The following is a 20,168-nucleotide window of genomic DNA, read 5'->3' on the forward strand; positions in this document are numbered from 1 at the left end:
CTCATAACACAGATGTATTGCTTTAAGGTGAAAAGTGTATATGAAACCAATACGAAATGTTAATTTTTTGAGACGCATTTGTATTTTGCAGAGAAGCAAAATCTTCATTCTGTAGATAAATGTTCATAGAATGATATCTTAGGATGTGGTATTTTTTGAAAATATGAATTACTGTAATTTAAAAACAGCACTGAAGTTCCTTCTGCTAAATGTCTTCAACAGAAACATGTGTAGCTCAGTGTAATTTTTATAAGCATCCGTGTTTTTAAGAGAAAGAGGAAGAGAATTGATAACTATTCCCTTGGGGTAGACCGTGTCTTTTTCCTTACCATCGTGATAGTTTTTGTGTTTGAAATTCAGTATGACTGTATTGCTTTTGTTAATATTGTTGCTGTTATTACCTTCCCTGACAATAAAATTGGAATTTAATTGTGCATTAAAATATAACTGTTGTGTTTTGAGGAATTCCTTTGAAATTGTGGAAGTACTGAGATTGGAAGGGATGGTAAAGCTCATCCAGTGCCACCCCCTGCCAAGGACAGGGACACCTTCCACTATCCCAGAATGCTCCAAACCCTGTCCTTGGACACTTCCAGGGATCCAGGGGCAGCCACAGCTTCTCTGGGCACCCTGTGCCAGAGCCTCCTCACCCTCACAGCAAAGAACCTCTTCCTAATATTCAATTTAACCCTGCCTTCCTTCAGCTAGAAGGAAATCTATGGAAATCCAGATGTCACTTTGAGGGTCTGATTTTTTGCAGTCCATGTCAGGAGAAAAGTATGTTCTGTGACTGAATTTGACTTGATAATTTACCCAGTAGAAAAATTAATGTGAACAGTGACGCTTGAACAGAAATTTTACTTTTGGGAGTGTAAGAAAGAGAAGACAAAAAGAAGAAAACAGTTCCAAAATATCCTTAGTGGGTTTTTTTTGTTTGTTTCTGCAGAAGAGTAGCAGCTCTGAGTCCTTGAGTGACAAGGGTTCAGCTGAACTGAAGAAGAGCTTTGATGCAGTGGTATTTGATGTTCTAAAGGTTACACCAGAGGAATATGCGGTAAGCAAGTCCAGGAATTCTAATTACTTTGTGTGTGAATCTCCTTTGCAGCTTTTCCTCTGCTTCTCTATTTCTGTACATTTTTTGCCTAACTTCTGTCATCCATGGGTTTTAAGAACAGATTTTGTTCTTTAGTTCTTCATTGTCTCTATTCTGTTTGAAATTAAGTGATATTTTTGGGTTCTGCTGTCCAGGTATTTTTCATACTCTTATAGGTAGCATAGACTAAAGATTCTTTATGTGACACAGCTTAATTCTGACATGCATTTTAGTTGCAAGGCTATACTTGATCTGTACCTGTTTTTTTCTGGAGGTATTTTAATTCTTAACTCCTCTAATTCTTGCTCTAGGAAGCTTTTCTAGTTTTCTTCTTTTGGGTGCACAGAATAATGTAAATAAAATAAAATAAAGGAATAAATAAACACAGATGTTTAACCAAAACATTGGGTGATTTTGTTCTGTTTTTACTCCTTGTAGAGGTGAGGACAACAGGTGGTCCCTCTAAGTGATTTGAGTATGTTACTAGAAAGATTGTTAAGCTCTTAATGTATTTCTGATTCAAGCAATGAGATTCACGAGGAGTTGTCCTGGGGAGATTATTGATATGGAGTAATATGTGTCACAAAATATTCCCATTTAGTTCGTTCTGGTTTGTAATTGTTAATAATTATTTCAGTTAATTATTAGTGGCTCAATTGATTTTAATGAGAACACTGAAAATTTAAAGCAGCTGGATTATGAAGTGGTACTTACACATTAAATTCTTCTTGGCTAGGGATCATAATTAATTATGGGATTCCTGACTGAGGCTCAAGTCATGTGGTTTGGGCCTCTTCCTTGCACTGTTGTCAGGAACAGCTGGGCAATGAATCACCTACTTTCCATGGGAAGATGTTTTTTGGGGCTGACTGTCCCTCCAGTTTTATCTTACGATTCCTGTACATAAAGTAAATCTAAGTACTTAGGGAATTTGGGGCTATGGACATGAATTCAAGTGGAATTATATATTCAGGCCAGAATGAGTTTGTTGAAAGGCTCTACTATTTACCAGTGGTGGATGCTGTTGGGCAGCAGAATAGATGAGTCAGTCTCTGTGGAGCTGCTGTCACTTGGACAGCAGAATATACAGAGGTGCCTTGTCACAGAATCACATTTCTTAATCCTTTTGCTCCACCATCTAGTCCTTCCTCAAATGCAGCAACCTTTGACTCCATATGTTCTAAATGTTACCCACTTAAGAAATCTTGGTTAGATAAAAATCTGTATTCAAATCCAGTGTTTTTCCTGTTTTCATGTTATGCCTCAAAGTGGGTAGAGTTCTACTCACCAACAGGAATATTTTCATTAAGCATTTCATGTTACAGCTGTGCCTGTATTTTTGGTTTCTCTTACCAAGTATAATTTTGCTTTTCTCTCAGTCCCTCAAAAGAAACATTTTTGCTTTTCACCTTTTTCCTTTTAAGGATCTAGTTTTTCATACCAGGTCTGATTTACTGTAAATCGATACGAAATGCCTTGCATGTAGAATTCTGAACAATTGAGCAAAATCATCAGTATTCAGTCCTTTGGCAAGGAAAAAATTAATTTAATTTCTTTTTCAATGTTTCTTTACACAGCTGCACTTTGTTAATGTTTGTTTCCCCAGGCACACGTATCCACTTTTCCAGTAGCACCTTTTTGCTTTGAGTGCTGTCTTTTTCTGATCATTCTTGCTGAAGGTTGTCGAAATAAGTAAACATGCCAAAAACTTAGGTACCCTAGAGGAAAAGTATCTTTGACCCTTAAACTTGTTTTTATTTTCTTGGCCACTTTCTTACTCTTCCTGGGTTTCAGCGTGGATGTGAAGGCCACCAGAGTGATGCAGTAGGGCCAGACTCTTGAGGATGCAAAAGTGTGTGAGGTTTCCTGGTGGTGGGTTGTACCTCTTGGGCTGGACATGGATATGCTGCCAGCTGTATTTCAAAGTATGAGAAAGCTTGAGTAGTGATAGTCCTTATAAAATGGATGCAGTGCAGGCTACAGACATGTCTCTGTGGCAGCTGAGTGAATGCTGTTTAAAATAATACAATTTATTTTGAAGTAAATTGATGAAATAATATAAATGAAATAAACTGATGAAATAATTTGCAGGCTACCTAAGTAGCTTATTGATTTAGAGGAAAGATAATGTGAAAAAGCCAGTAAAACAGCAATAGAAGTAAGTTGCTGCACGACAAGTAGTTAGACAGCTGTCTAAATAATTATTAGGAAACCTTGGCTCCAATGGAAAAGAGTTCTTGTACAGAGGTATTGTAAAAGTGAGAGTTCACTGATCAAGTCAACATAACCATTGTGAGGTCCCATCCTGAACCTTGTGTGATGTGTTGCATTTTGATCAGGTCACTGTGCACAGATGGGAGAAGTACAATTATACCAAAGGAGGAAAAACAAAAATGTGAAAGCTAATTAAGTTTGAGATATACTGGACATAAGATCCACGATGGTGATTTCAGTACCAATGAGAGACACAGATGTATTTTCAGTTCCCACTGTCTCAGAGACATCATTATTATTTCAAAACTCCATCTGTTTAGTCATTTAGTGGGTAAGAGACAAGTTGGACAACAAAAGGTATTGCTTGTAATCCTGTATTTTCAAGAAGGTGCTACCAAGCCAAAGAGAAACCTGAGTGCAGATATTTTTGATGATTTTATTTCCATATTCTCCCCTTTGGCAATCATGTAACACTGTCCTGAGTGCACAGGAGGAGTGCTGTTTCATGTAATGGTCCTTTGTCTCACAAGCAAAAGCCTTCCAGCCCTTCAAGGGGGCCAGTCTGAGCAGTAATGGAAATTCTTGTAATATAGGTGTAATAGTCAGTTATAACTTTGTTAGCAACTGGGTGGCTTTTGTTCTTCTTAAGGTTGAAGGCTGCTTTAGAAATGGGTGAGATCTTCAGGTTCTGCTGCTGCTGTTGCAAATTTATAGTTTGCTTTATCACCTTGCAGCTTACAGAAAGCTTCCAGGGAATGTACTGAATACCTGATTGTTTAAAATATATATCTATGTGTGTGTGTGTGTATATATATTATATATATAATATATATGTATGTAAATATATACGTTATAATAGATATGTAATGCATAGATTTTGGGAAGAAGAATCCCATTCAATGAGTATGAAGCAGGACACATTTAAGGATTCAATGGCCAGCTTTGTAAGATGCAACTAGTGAGGAGACCATCTCTGGTTTAAAGACCTGCTTTTAGGCTGGTGACTGCTCAGTTCTTTATTCCTGGGCTGGAAGCCACAGCCAGGCTGGTGCCAGGGTTGCCCCGTGGTGCCTGGCCCTGCTGGGGGGGTGTTGTGTGCCCAGGGTCGGCGTGGTCACACTGAATGCTCCCCATTTTCATCCAAGGGAGAAATGTGGTTTTCAGCACACAGGGCACAATTTGTGGGGGAGGGATCTGTTAGTGGTGCAGTGGCAGTGGAAAGGGGAGGCTGGTGAGGCTGAAGGAAAGAAGGAAGAATGCTTGGGGTCATGAGCTCCAAATTAAGGTGCTGGCCAACCTCAGGTTGAGGAAATATTTATTTTATGCTTTACAGTAAATTCTTATTTCTTAGACATCTACTGTTTAATTATTAGACTATTTATTACTTTTTGACTCACTTTTCCATTTTATACTTGAACTTAGCCACGGTGGTGTAAATATTTGAGGTAGAATTAAGGGAAGCGCAGCTGTATAAATCCATTGCTTTTTTTCCTGCCTAGTTATCTAAGAAGGATTCTTTATTCTTTGCCCTAGTCCCTGGAAGTGTTATGGAGTAAGCTCATGCTAAGATGTAGTGTGTGTATTTCTTTCTTTTTCATTCCTGTGAAGCTTTGTCAAATGGTTGTTGGAAGAAAATACTGCTTGTTTTGGAAACAGTGTGCAAACAGAGCTTAGTTAAAAACTGTTTCAATTAAACAAGGAGGGGTTCTCAGAGATGTTCTTATGACAGTGAAATATCAGATTATCTACATCCTGTCAGCTTTACTTCTCAGAAGAATATTAGAGTAAGTATGTTCCAAATGAGAGCAAGAAGCAACTTAATTATAGCATGTGGAGGAACTATTAATGATAAAAGTTTTGGAGTGGACTTTGTGAGAAAACAAGTAGAGCTTCAACGCAGGATCTTGAATCCCCTGGTGTTCATTCTGGACAGCAGAATTATTCTCCTACTGATGCTGTGCTTAACAGAGGCTTAGCTATTTTTTTCAGTGAGGAAAATATCCTGGCAGCCCAGAGAGACAGTGCTAAGCCAAGTTGGAAGGCTTAAATATCATTCCTTCTAGAAATTCAGATTAAGAAACAATTTATGAAGTGCTGCTTCAACCAACATGGCTTCAAGGAAAATCAGGTGATGGCAGTATTCTTCAGTGACCAGAATGCAGACATTTGACTTTTTTCACCTCAAACAGAAACTGAGTTTCTTTTTACACTGAGGGTTTTCTGTCTGGGAGGGAGCAGTGGGGGAAGTGCCCTGTCCTTAGAGTAGGTACATGGCAGAAAAACTCGTACTACATACAGCAGATGGCCTGATAGAAAGAGTTCATGCTTGAGAAGGACTGGGGACTAGAAAAGTGAGAATATAGCCCAGGTCCAATGAGAACTTTGATACAGAAATGTGGAGAGGAGCTTAATGCAGTGGTCTAAACTGGAACTAGAAGTTGTTAAGTTATGGGTTTTTATGGGAGAAGGGTAATCCATGTGTCCTCATAGCAAAGAGAAAGAATCAGGAAGTAATTTTAAATTTTATTTCATTAAGCTTCTTCATATTCCTCAAAGAAGCAGCACATAGAAATGTAGTTCTGGATTGTTTGAATGTAAAACTTCTGACCTGGCAGACCTCCCCGAGAGAGGGGTAAAACCTCTTTATATGAAACTGTGTGGTAATAATTTTAGTGTTTTGAAGTACTTGATTGTTAACAAGTCCAACTTCTCAACACCCACGAGAGCTAAAATATTTTTACACGTGGCTGTTGGAGATTCCCCAGGCAAGGTCTTCTATACATGCAAAGCTCCTGTGGCTGTGAAGGGGTGGGAAAGTGTGCAAATTGGAAAATGTTCCAATGATCTGCTTTTAAAATATAGTTTTGTCTTGTACAGCTCTTCAAGTGGTTGAGAATTGGGAAATAAAATTGTGATATATTAAAAACATACATTTTCTACTCATATTCTAGAACTGTTATCTAGGATCTAGGGCAAACAGAAACAAAACCTCCATTTAGCTCACCCTCTGCAATGATGAAATACCTCATTATCCAAATTAACTTGGTAGAGATATCACTTCTGGAAAGAGAGAAAATACCAAGTTTCCCTATCTTTGCATAATCAGAATGCTTATTTAAATGATAAGTAAGGACAAGTTCACAGTTTTGTATTGCACATGTAATTATTTTTATTTTTTTAAAGTCTGTGCAGCTGGCAGCTCCAAAACCAGAGAAGTTATGGTTGGCGTGCTTCATGTAACAAGTTGATTTGAACACTTATAATTTTTGGTTTGAATATTAAAGCATTAAACCACATTTGGGAGAGGGAAGCTCTCCAAGAATTTGTATTGGCTGGGTTAAGGAGCTGGAGTGAGAAAAGTTAGTGCATTGTATCTCTCTCACTTACAGAAACCAAACTAGGGGTTTTGTTTATTGGGGTTTAAATTCCCTGTGAGATGGTCAAGGCAGAAGATTTTATTTGCTGTTAGAATTGAGCAGTGGCACATAACATAAAACTCAAGAATTATTTTTGAAGCTTTGTTATTTCAAGTGCTGTTAATTAGACTGCCAGCCTTTGTCTGCTTTACTTAGTTAGCAGTGAGCAAGCATGTTTTAAAAGAATAAAAATTCAGTCATTAGACTCACAAATATAGCCTTATAAATATGAGCAAGTTAATGTTTCAAAAAATCTGTTTTGTTAAACATAGTTTTAACAAAATGTTGTTAATGTAACTGCAATGTGAGTTACACTGTCATGCTTACAAACTCAAATGGCTTTTTAGCAATCGGCTTAGATATTCAACTCTCAGTGGCTTGATTCCTTTGAATTATGAGCAATTTGCTAAGCCCTGGGAACTTGTAATGGAAATTTCAAGCTCTCTAAGAAAGGAACTGCAATAAGGGATGCTTTTTGAACAAGTGCTTCTGTGATAGTGTTACTTAAGCTTTTAATAGAAGCAAAAATGTGTCAACCAAGCTAGGAAAAAACCCCATCAGCCTAATATCAATGTGCTAGTAGAAGAAACAGGTTTCTCTGTTAAAAGTTATAGAGGTTTTCTAATTGTCAGACTTTATTGTAATTTACTAAATAGCAATTCCAAATATTTTTAGTAATGAGCATTAATCCTGAACCTTCACACTTGCGTGGGTTTTTTTGGTGTTAAAGTGTCCTTTTTAATATCCCTGTTTAAAATGTATGCATTTATTTTGATAAATGAATTCTGGTGTGAAGTTCTAATAATACTTTTTATTTCTTAACTATTTTATATTGATCCCATCTTAAAGTAGTAATTTGTTTAGGACTCACTACTGAAGCAAGTTAAATTTAGCTAAGGCAGTTCAGACTGATGAAGAGGATGGATTCTGGAGGGCTAGCAAGAAAGGCAACATTTATTTTTAAGTCTTCTCAGTGTTAACAAAGAATCGGTTTCCTGGCTTATTTTTATTGTCCTGTTACTGCAATCTTGTTTTAGTGAGGAGGAGTTGCAGTGAAACGTTAATAACTATTGAAATGCTCATGTGTTTCGTAAGGATCTTTTAATGTGCCTTCTATTTGAATTTTATTGAAGTGCCCATTTTCATTTCACATTCCCAAACCCATTTTTCCTATTAATTTGCATTACTGAGAAGCATTAACGATGCACTATAAGATTTCTGAGAAATCTTGATAGACACAAATGGGAGACTGGAGATGGAGTTCTGTGGCTGCTGTTCCAGGACTGGTTTCCTCATTTTCCAGCCACTCTCCTCACAGGCTGTAGCTCTGCCTGGGATTGTGATCCAAGGGCAGGACCCAACCCTTGGCCTTTTTGACTCTTGTGCCACTGGCTGTCGATCCAGCCCATCCAGATCCCTCTGCAGAGATTTCCTGCCCTCCAGCACGTTGATACTCCAGCCCCACTCTGTGATGTTTGGGGGAAAGAGAGTAAAAGTGAAACATATAAAGTGCTTCTTACTTCTCTGGTATTGTACTGCAAAATACCAGATGATTGTGTCGGGGTGTTGGTTACCGAGAAATGATACATATCTTTTTTTTAATGTTTATTATTGACTGACAGAATTCCTATCTAAAAATGCATTTAGAGGTCAAGATGTACCTCATTAGAGCAGTTACACTCTGTACTAGCTGACTTTCACTTAGAGCATCCCAGTTAAAATTCTCCTGCCAGGTTGGCTTTCTCTGAGGAGCTGTTCTGCCATCCATGGTGGCATCCAGTGGCAGCTGCAATTTGTGAGAGTCACAAAGCTGTCAGTGTGTACCTTGGAGTGTATATATGGCACTGCTGTTTTCAAAGAAATGGGAATAAAGCCATGCAGCTGACAGCTGAGGGAACAGAACAAGGTTCCTGGATTCGTTATTGAAAGAAAATTTGTGATACCTAACTCGGATGGCACTGGTATTTCTGGGCTGCCTTTGAAAGAAATGGTCTTTTTTTCTGAATACATAGGCTGTCAGCAATCCTAAAATGTGCAGGTTTAATAAACTTAAAATAAGGCTCTGTGAATATATTTCAAGATGCAAAACCTGGTCTTTGACTTCACTCTTTTCAAAGTTAAGCAAACATCCCAGAATGAAAATGCACTTATTGACTCTGCCTTGCTGGAAAAGAGATGCCTGTGTTTAATTTTAACTGTTGCTGAGCAACTGAGCAATTGCTTTGCCTCGTTACTCAAATGTGTTTCAAGTATTGATTGAAAAGTTGTAGGGATGTTTCAGTAGAGTTGTGTAACTGGACTAACATTCAGAGGTTGGAGAGAAGCTACCTTTGAGCAACTGCAGTCAGTTCCTTGTCTTCTTGGGAAGGCTCTTATGTTTCTGAGTTCAAGCTCTTACTTGCCCATGTAACTGCAGGATTATGCTCCTGAGAATAATTTCTCATAATTTGTTTATTATTTGTGTATGTGGAGCTAGGAGCACGTTTTCCTTTGGTTTTGCAGGATGACCCTGTGGTAGAAGCTGAAACCTCTGAAATGAGGTACAAAATGAAAGCCAAATAAGAAATGGAAACAGAGCAAATGCAGTTCTTAAGCAGCACAGCACCTGAATGGAATGCAAGGTTAATTTTGATCTTAACTTATGTTTTTTTGAAATTTTTATTCCAGGGTCAAATTACACTAATGGATGTGCCTGTATTTAAAGCAATTCAGCCAGAGGTAAGTATTTAGTTAGCTTTGTTTTTCAGTTTAAATAAGAAATGTGATGCCAGTGTATGAATTCTGGAATTTCAAAGTATATGTCTATAAATTGTAATTTTTGTCCCAATTCATACAGCTCTGAAGCAGATGGTTTTTAAACAAAAATATCTGGAACTAATAGTCTGTTTTGGGACTATGATTGGTATTTTGTTCAGCTTGTGCTGAAGATGAAGCATGTGGGATTTAATGTTTCTGAATGACAAACATCCTGATTTAATAATTCTGATCATAATGTTTTAGTTTTCAGCTACTGATACCTGTTTTAATACTTCATCCTGTCCTGTGCTTCCATAACTGCTTCACTTCTCCTTTGGCAAAATGAAAATAGTTGTAGTGGAATTCAAGATGTGTGTGATCTGTGGCTACATCAAGATAATACATTGATGATTTGTGTTCTCACATTTGTTTTTATGTAATGCCATATTCCTTTCAGATTTTAGCTGACTTGAGCTCATTTCAGCATCTTCACAGGGACCATAATAAATGATGAATTTGTTTCTCCTCATTTCTGTACCATTAGCATTTTCCTGTGGGCATTGTTTTGCACTTTTGAGGGTTTATTTTTCAGTTTATTGTCCATTTTTATCAGTACTGTGGAAGTCTTTCTCAGTTCATCAGTCACTTCAGTTCATCACAAACTATTTCACTGGCAGCAGGTTTATGTCACTCTTGTGACACACCAAAGAATATTTTGCCTCAAGTACAGAAACCTGCTCAATCTCCTGGCTGTGATTATTGATTTCATCATTTGTGTTACCTGGGAACTTTTTTGAAGGCTGCTATTTGATCTGTATTGAAGATGGCATGTTTCAGCTTTCATAGTATTTCAGCAAGATAATTCCCTGCACTTGGATTTCTGTGTGAATTTTGGTTCACTTTTTAGTTTGTTGGTTTGGGTTTTCAGAGTTTTTTGTTGTTTTAATTGTTCAGAGAGCTTTCCATTTGATTTGATTTGAACCTACATCACAGCAGTAATTAACATTAGCAAAATTAGTAGACATACATACAAGAAAAACATTTAAAAGAGTCAGATAAAAGAGCAAAATGCTTTAAAGCTTTGGAGAAGAACCTTAAAAAAAAGAGAAATCCTATTAGAAGATCAGGATAAACATATTCTGCCAGTTAAAGGCACTTCAAGGCTATTCAGAAAAACATGAGAGTGTAGGCGAATATATCTGGAAAGTACTTATTTATAAGAAATCTCTATAAGAATAAGAAAAAATTAATAAGAAAAATTGGTGTGATGCCTTCACTGGAAAATATCCATGAGGAAGGGTTGGCTGACTCTTTGGAGTGTTTACCCACAAGCTGCTGAAAGCTCTGACAGCATGTGGGTATTTAAAAATTTTAAAAGTTCCAGAGGTTTTCTAATTGTCAGACTTTAAAAAATATTGTAATATATTTAATAGCAATTTAAAATATTTTTAGTAATGAACATTAATCCTGAAACTTGACACTTGTGTGGGTTTTTTTGGTGTTAAAATGTCCTTTTTAATATCCCTGTTTAAAATGTATGCATTTATTTTGATATATATGATATATATTATAAACCTGTCCATCAGTTCTCCTTCCCAGTAAACAGAGGTTTCTGGCTGATGTGTCTCTAAACTGTGTTAATCCCCTGGGAAAAGGGCTGTAAAGATCAACTCTCACCTCAAAAAAAGGTTCAACACAGTTAAATTGCTTTTCTTCTAGTTTGCAGAAGGGATTATCAGAGGTGGAAGGCTTAGTTTACCTCAAGGCATCTTTACAGCAGGTTAATGAGGTGGTGTAGATTTTTGAGCTTCCTTTAAGTTTCTACCAGCTTGTGCCATATCCATGTCTTGATTCAGTTTGTAAATCCTTATCCATCCCTTGGCATGTACGCTCAAGCATTGTGGAGTTTGTAATTTAAAAACAAAACACCATTGAGCTGATTTCACCTGTATAAAAGAGCTCCTAAACTGAGTCTTCAATGGGTGACTGAAAGGCATTGATAGACTTTTAAATACTGATATTGAATTTCACAGCTCTCATCTGTATGCATGGTGGGAGATGGTGAGCAATATTTTTCCCCAGGGTGCTGTGATTTAAAAACAGGGTGTTTATTGCAATTTGTAACTCACCAGCAAATCTTCATTACATGGGTTGTGAATCTCCCTTTGCTCCCCAAACTGCAGAACGTTATCTGAATGAAAATGTTTAGCCTTTAATGTGTGTTCATTTATTTTCTCAAAATAAAGTTTCTGAAAGATGTACTCAGAGATGCTTAACTCTTTTTAGTTGCTGGAGATGAATTTTCATCTTCAGGCTGTGTGTGCAGTGTTCTTTAAATATCTTATAAATTACTGTGTTGCACCTTCCTCGTGTTAAAATACTTCTTTAATCATTACAGGTGGCTTTTTTTTAATAAAAAGCAATACCAGGATTTCATCTTGGTTATCTTAAAAGGAAACAGAGCTGAATAACACTTCTCAAAGCAATATGTAGTTGTTTTTCTTTTTGCATCAAAATCAATGAACATGCTTACAGCACACTTTGACATACTTTGGCAGCCTTTTACCTCTATCTGTAGCAAGTAAATAGAATTATTTCTGTTTATATTCAAATTTCCGAGCAATGTTGTGGGTTCAGATGTGTTCTCAAGCTCCTGCACACTATCCACTACAGCTCACCATTTCATGCTTGGTGAAAAAACAGAATGGAAGCTTAGTGTTGCCCACAGAAGCTGGGATTAAGGAAAGTGGTGGATCCCTTAACATTTGGGGTGAGCCAGAGGCAGGAACTTGAACCATTACCATGGTTAGATACTCTTTAGTGACACAATCCTCTGCCTGAGCTGTATGCAGGCTCTAGCATTCCTGAATTCTGGAAACCACCTTCCTTCTTCATTAAAAATACCTGCAAGTTACTTCTGAGAAAGTAGAAGGAATTACTGGGTTTTTGTTAATTAATAGTTAGTGGGCTGCAGTATAAGAAATAAAGATTACAAAGAACCCACCTCTCTGACATAAACATCTATCTGTACAAAAGCAGCCAATTTGCATTTTAATTTTTAGGGGGGAAAAAATATTATGGCGTTCCTCCAGTCAGTCATAAGATTTCCTTCTATTCCCTGGGAAAGGCAAATGTTATGTTGGGTTTTGTTCCCTCTCTTGTAGTGGTTGTGGCTTTCTAGAGAGCCGTGACTGTAAAGCTTTACTGTAAAAGAAGAGAGTTTTAGACTTGCTTGGTTGTGCTGCTGGTAGTTGTGTTAACATTAAATAACAGCCACATGACCCCTTGCAGAACACATCAATTTGCTTTTTTTGGAAAATCTGATTACTTGCTTTATGTGTTTTAGTACATCATCCAAAATTATTTGCCCATATGTGTTCATATTGAAAATCTCCACTGGCTTATTGTCTTTAACCTCTTCATCCCCTCTGCTTTGCCAGGCTGGGCAGTGAAAAAAACAACTCACTGAGTATTCTTAATCTCTGCTCACTCTGAAATTGTAGAGTAGTTCCACTATTAATCCTTGCTGCTCCTCTCCTCTTTTTGAAACTTTCCCTTTGACTTAGATAAAGGTTTTGGTGAGAAACACAATCTCACTCTCTGCTGTGTGGTACAGGTTATAATTTAAATGTTCCCACAGTATTTTCTTAAGGAAAATAAAATGCTATGTATTCAAAAGGGAATGAAAACCAAAATGAGTTACAGAGGAAGTTCCAATTTTGTATTCTTGATCCTATGTCTTTCAGTTTTTCACATCAGTTTAAATGTACCACATTAAATAAGATTTGATGGTTGTAATGATGTAGCTGACTGTTCCTGAGCTGACTGGCAGATAAGGAAATAATCCTGGGGAATACGTTAGGTTTGAAATTTCTGATGAAAAAAGGAATCTTAGAGGAAGATCAAGAAATACAGTAAGAAAGAAACAGCCTGTTTAACAGAGAAGTATTTTTATAGAAGGATAAGAATGGTTTCTCAGTTCCAGTGTGGTGTGTGTGTTTTATTGCCATCATGAGTGCAGTCAGATGTGTCCTTGTTGGGATTGTATGGGACTGCTCCAGGCCAAATCCAGGGAGGGAAACACCTTGGTGGCTGCTCTTCTGCTGATGGCATCTCCAGGCAGCAGGCTGGGCAGTGCCAAGGGCAGGGAGTTCACACAGGAAGCTTCTAGAGAGGGGCAAGAAGGTTCTGAGCAAGGGTCCCAAGGCAGAAAGCTCAGGTGGTCATGCAGGGGAGCCTGACAGGCAAAGGGAAACCACTCTTCTTTTAGTTTAAAAACAAGAGAAAAGCAAGTTGGCTGCACAAGGGAGAGGGGTCTTTTAAGTGAGATGAGGAAGTGTTTCCTACACTTCCTAAAGGGAGGGAAAAATGCTTTTGGAATTCTGAGAGCTCTGTGCCTCTCCTGTGTCTGTCCCTGAACAGTGGTGTGGGTGTCCCCCTAAGCTGTTGAAGAATCAGAACTGATGGCACAGGTTTAGGGAAAACATGGGAATTTCTTACAAATTTAGGCCATGTCCTTCAATTGAAATTCTCATCACTGAGTGAAAAACTCATAATGATTCTGGGCAGAAGCTTCCCATTGCCGTGGCCCTGTAAATCTAAGGGCCCACAGGGTACAGGCATCATTGGCAACAGATTTGAGAATACTGCAGAACAAAAGATCCTGCTCCTGCCTGGGAAGACACACATCCACATCTTTTGCCAGGGGTGTTGAGGCACAGTCACCTGTCACCTGAGTGACCTGAGGTGACAATTAATTTTCTCCCATTGTTAAGGAAGGGTTATCAGATGCCAGTGGATGAATTCCCTTGTGTTCCTCCAAGTGCAGAGCTGTGATTCCAGTGGAAACTAGAGATGCTGAGGGATAGAGAGGGTAATCAAGAGTCTCTGGAATGGCTCTCCTTTGGAGCAGGAGTAGTTCAGGGCTGTATGATTGTCTCATGCATACTCACTGAAGCTGAGGTGTAAGGACAGTTGTATGTGCTTTCCTGTGCTGAACACGCCAGATTTGCCAGTGTAGATTTAGGTGGCACAACTTTCTAGTGAAATTTGAAGGAATGGCCCTAAATACAAAGCCAAGAATTCTGTATTCTTTCCAGTGCCTGGCCAGGAATCTCCTGGGTCTTCTCTAACAAATACCTGCACACCACAGACTTCAAGGAGAAGAATTCAGGGTCCTTCTTAACTGGCATAAGATTCTTTACTAGTTTTGCAACATTGGTTGGAAAGATGCTAAGAAGTTTCTGAATTAAAAAAGTTAAAAAAAAAAAAAACAAAACTCTCCAGATACCAAATTCTTCTAAACTGTGCCTTAAATGTCACAATTATTGGTTACATGTTGAGTCATATGACCTAAGTTATGTGGTAGCTGGATGTGTAGCATGAATCTGGCTTCAGTGAGGAGTTTTCAGCATGGTGATAAAACTGAGAGCACTTCAGGGTAGATGATCTGGAAGGAACACATGAATAAGTAAAGGAAGTAAAAATAAGTAAAGGAAGGGCTGTACTTTGCTATTATACCACTTGAATAAGTAAGCTGTGTCTATATTGATTGTTTTTCTTGGTAGCACTGTGGAACAGGTTGTGTGTTGAATGCTGTCTTTGCATCTGTTCATGTGCTGTTTTATACAAATGGAAGAGCTCATTTTGCTACATTTAGTTATTTATGATTTTAATGAGAACTTCTTTGTTGAAATTAAGTGATAGTAAATAACAAGGTGATGCAGTTTCCCAAAATAGACTCCTTTGGAAGGGAAAATGGAAAATAGTGTTTCTTTTATTGTTACTGCAAATGATGACACTTTTTTGGTATTTCTTTAATGCAACATGCCAAGTTAAAAATATGGGACATGTCTTAGATTGAGTTAATTAGGTGTATCATCTCTTTAAATATCTTCAGAAAGTGATTAAAAACAAAAGGACATTTGGCTCTCTAGCTCAGATTCGCTTTTGAAGCTGGATTTTCTGTGGTAACAAAATTAGGAAAGCTCTAATTCAGCAAAAGATGAATTGTAATGATCCAATAACTCTGCATAATTCAGAAATGACACTTGTGTAGTCTCAATTTGCAGAAGGAATCAGTACAAGTGTAACTGTATTACTTCAATGTGTTGTTGCTGTTATTTTAGAACTTACAAGATTTGTGTCTCATATGCCTTTGGCTCTGAACATGTGTTATGCACTGAATTAAAGAAGTGAATTTTCATCCTTGTTCTCCCAGGAGCTGGCAAGCTGTGGCTGGAATAAAAAAGAGAAATACCGTTTTGCACCGAATGCTGTTGCTTTCACCAGAAGATTCAATCATGTGAGTTATTTTTTTCCAGCATTATTACATGTACACATTTTAGAAAGTCTGTGGGATTAAGTGTTCTGGCACATCACTTTTATTTTGGATCACAGCTGATTACTTGGCAACTTAAGGAACTCCTTTTAGCAGATACTTTATCTACAGGATATGCAGAAAGACCAAACCAGTGTTGAAGAAATACTGTTTTAAATAGCAGCAATCGATGAAAAGTGCATATTTTCTCCAGAATTGCTGGCTGTGTTTTATATAAAAGACAGAATCATAATTACAGGTTAAAGACTTGACATGCAGGATTTCTGGACTAGTAATTAGATGTAATTTCCTTCTGTGTTAGTTCAGTGTCTTATGCTTCACATAGATGTTTTTGTTTGAAATAGAAGCCTCTTGTCAGCGTAGGTACCTTTTTTAAGTGATTCTAGGCAAACTTAAAAATTCCAAACAATTTTTCTGTAAAAAAATTTCTTCTTTAACTCTCTATTTGACATCATTTTTAGGTAGTATATTTGAGGTTTTTGGTTCTCTTACTCAACAATTTCTCTGGATAAAATGAACTATTAAAAGAACAACAGGATTCTCCCTTTCTCCACAAGTAAAGCTGGAGGAGTCCAGCTGTGCAGTTACCCAATCATCTCTCAAAACTGTGATGCTCTTTTTAAGTAATTCCATATTTTCTCTTTTAGATGAAGTAATTCTATTACTCTCATCTCTCCACTTGTAAATGTTTAATAATGTCTCAAACTTACAAGCTGCCTTGCAGACATAACCTCTGTACCCAGTCTCAGACTTAGAGAGATCTTTGTTAATCATCTGAATCTCAGACCAAACCTCTCAACTTTTCAGGGTTTTTTTCCCCTATCAGTTCTTGTGTACTTTCTCACTTTTCATGATTATTTTCACTGAGGATATGATCAAATCCTATTACTCTTCACTGACAACACTTAGAATATTTCTTAACCTACTGACTGAAATGCTTGTTTGGATTTGGGTTTTGGACACTTGCCTGATTCTCCACTGGACTGAAGAAAAAATGTTACACTGCAAACTTTTTCTGACTTGCCATTTATTGAGATCTGGGGGGGTTGGTCAAGAATTTGGGAATTTTTTTTGTGTGTGTTTGTTTTTTTGTTGTTGTTGTTGCTGTTCTGCATTTAGTTGAAATTTTCCTGATCTAGCTTTTTTTTTTTTTGAAGTTGCTCCTGTTAGAATATATAGGCTAGTGTAAAAACACTCATGGTTTTGACACTAATCTCACTGATACACCACTGATTGCAGCATTTGCTACCTCACTTACTCATGGAAGTGAGTATTTTGAGTGATTTCTTTGACTCTTCAAAGAAATGTTCCATTTTGCTGAATATTGTGGAATGTTTTTGTAGTAAAGACCATGTTAGGCAGTGTAACTCACTAAGGACTTCTCAGTTGTTATGTGCTGTACTCAGGAACTGCAGGAGCTGCCTGAAGTCAACTTCAGACATACTAAAGAATTGGTAAAATATGCTCAGTAGCCAGAAGGAAGGAGGGGAAACCTTATCATGGGAATAAGGACTTCCATGAAGTTTATATCAGCCTTTATTCTGGCATCAAGGGAGCCATCAGTATAGGAGTAGAGAGGGAAAAGGACAGATATTGTTTCTGCTCCACTTACCTGAGGGGTTCTAAAGCTTAATCCTAAAATAAATAATTAGGAAAGTCATAGGGACTTGTGGCCTTCTCAGGCAGGAATACATGTCATCAAAATTTTGTTAACTTTTGGAATTTCACTGGGTTTAAATTAAGCATTTTGCATCTGTCTCTTCCCTTTTTGCCCCCAGCTTGCCAAAGGAAAACTATTAACAGCTCTCACTTTTTAAGTAAAGAGAATATTAAATTACTAACAGCTGCTTCACAACAAAATGATGTGCAGGTAGTATTTTGGAAGCAGTGATGATTCTGTGCTGTTGATTGCATTCCACTGAGGATGAAGTTGGGCAGTTCCAGCATTAGTTATGGGATAATTGGATGTGGTGCCTGTAAAAACAGATCGAGTTCAGGGAAGAGAAATCAGTTGAATCCTTCCATGCCAGGTCTCTCCTGTTCTTGGAGAATTCATTGTTGAGTGGTAGTTCATATAGATCTACATATTTAATATTAATTTTTTTTTTAATTACATAACTTTACGGTTTTTTTAACTCTGAACTCTCATTTTTTTAGCTTTCTTCTGAAAGTAATTTGTATATATTCTGTTACTGGTAAACCTGTCAGAGTGCTCAGTTCACTTCCTAGAACATTGTCTTACCTTTTGAAAATAAACTTTTATCATATGTTTCAAATAAACAATTTTTTTAAGGTAACTGTTTGTGTGAAGGTCACTGTTGGTCTCTTGGTTATCAGAGTCCCTCAGCTGAAAACCTCTTTCTTGAGGTTTTTATTTAAATGGGAAAGGAACCAAGCTGCCACAGAGCTTAAAATATTAGAGAAACTTGTCAGCTACAGTCAGTATGTTGGAAAATTTTTAAAGGAAGAGATCCCACTTGCAAAAGGAAAATTTTATGTTTTGCTGACTGTTCTTCTATGAGTGTTTTTTAGGTTTTTTGCATCCTTTTTTAACCCAAATGCAAACACTGTATGAAGAACCTTTTCTTGAGTATTGTAGTGCTGCTGAATTGCAGTGGATTTAACTGGGATTATTGGAAATTAAGAAATAGAGTGGTTAGTATGCATGGAAGCTACCTGAAAGAAAAATCCAGAAACTATTAAAGGGGTATTTCCCAATCTTTCTGTAGCACAGGAAGCAAAGATAATTTTTGAATCAATGACTATGAACTTAAAAGTGGCAGTATAACAGAATTGATATTTCAGATCAGGCAAACATGGGATTATTTAAAAATCTTAAGGTGTGATTCAAGAACAGATATGTTCAAAGTTAAGCCTTTTATTCTCAGTTGATCTTAATAGGGAATAATATAATTATACAATTACATGTCAAGGCTTTAAATGCTGCCTTGAACATACCCAAAGGCTGGGAGTCATGTAGCTGATTGATGTTGGTATAATAACATTTAAATGCAGCAAAAGAGGAATATATGGAACAAATATGTATTATTTATGTAAAGAAAGAAACAAAAGTATTTCTTTTAATTACTGATTTTTCAATATGTGCAATACATTAGGTTATGGTGCTGTCTAAAGATACCAGTTAATAGATAAGACCAGCCAAAAACTTGTGTTTATGACAGTAAAAACACAGCAGAGAGGGCTGGAAGTGGTTGAAGTGGAAGTGATGAAGTGTGTTCGATTCTGTATCTCCTGCCTACTCTATCACTGAAGGGACTGGAGGGCTCTAAGCTTTGAAGAAAATCTGTTCTGGTTTGTTTGGGTTTTTTTCTTTTCCTGCAAGAGCTTGGAAGTGGTGTTGAGCTTAGGTCTGGCTTGGACTGGGACAGAACCCAGGCTTCTTCAGGAAAACAAGATTTTGTGTGTCCCAGTGTTTGTGTGAAGCCAGTGAACTTCCACAGAAGTCAGGACTGACAGAGGAAATCAGGGGATTTTTGTCCTGATGAAAATGCTGGAGTGTTGCTCTGTGTTCCAAGCAAGTGTGTCACAGTCTGGCCCATCACAGGCATTCTCCTGTTACATAAACAGTCTGTGAACTTTAAGAGATTTGGGATCTTAAGGTGTGTATTCTCCTTACCTGATTCTTTATGATACAGAAATCTGTGTTTAAAATTTAAATTCCCTTGGTCTTCAGTGAGAAAGTGTCTCCTTAAAAACTCATTGATCAGTCAGGGGGAAAAAAGTTCTTTTTCTCAAGCTGTGTAACTACAGAGCACTAAACTGAGGTCAAGCTTTTTATGGCAAAGTTTTGAAGTACTGTCAAATATTTTATGTATTTGGTACTTCTGTATTTGATAGAATCATAGAATATCTCAAGTTGGAAGGGGCCCATCAGGATCATCGAGTGCAAATCCCTGCTCAGTAAGGACCCCTTCAGAATATTTAATATTAATATTAATAGAAAGAAAATACTGGAGAAGACCTGGCAACAATCTACATATTCTCATTTTCTAAACAATGAAAAAGGTGCAAGAGTTTCTCTTTTTCTCTCAGTACTCCTGAGATTGTCTCAGCACTTGGAGCCCTGTCCTTAAAGGAAAATTATTTTATGACTAAAGAAAGGGAATGGCAATCTGTCATTTAAATACAGGTACTGTCACTATGATTTTCAGATTACAATTTGATGATGTACCATCAAAAATGAGAATTTTTAAATGGTGGTTTCAAAAACATCTGCCATTTTTGAGCATGGCAACATGCTGAGATATTTTTTTAATTACATGGAACCTCTCTTTGTTTGTGAGGATAACACGTTTTGTCAGCGGATATTTTGCTTTGCAAAAAAGAAAAAAAATGAAAGAAAATGAAG

The 20,168-nt window shown here is 37.3% G+C and overlaps 1 protein-coding gene across 6 annotated transcripts in view; it reads left to right on the plus strand.

The window, feature by feature from the left end:
• Nucleotides 1-20,168, plus strand: part of RALGPS2 (Ral GEF with PH domain and SH3 binding motif 2) — a 113,727-nt gene that overhangs the window by 25,080 nt on the left and 68,479 nt on the right. For all 6 annotated transcript variants that reach the window (XM_058842677.1, XM_058842675.1, XM_058842679.1 and 3 more), the window contains exons 3-5: nucleotides 947-1,054; nucleotides 9,391-9,441; nucleotides 15,680-15,763. In XM_058842677.1, coding sequence (XP_058698660.1) covers nucleotides 947-1,054; nucleotides 9,391-9,441; nucleotides 15,680-15,763 — 243 coding nt within the window. The remainder of the gene's footprint in view (nucleotides 1-946; nucleotides 1,055-9,390; nucleotides 9,442-15,679; nucleotides 15,764-20,168) is intronic.

The sequence above is a fragment of the Poecile atricapillus genome, chromosome 7 (assembly GCF_030490865.1).
Source record: "Poecile atricapillus isolate bPoeAtr1 chromosome 7, bPoeAtr1.hap1, whole genome shotgun sequence".
NCBI classification, from domain to species: domain Eukaryota; kingdom Metazoa; phylum Chordata; class Aves; order Passeriformes; family Paridae; genus Poecile; species Poecile atricapillus.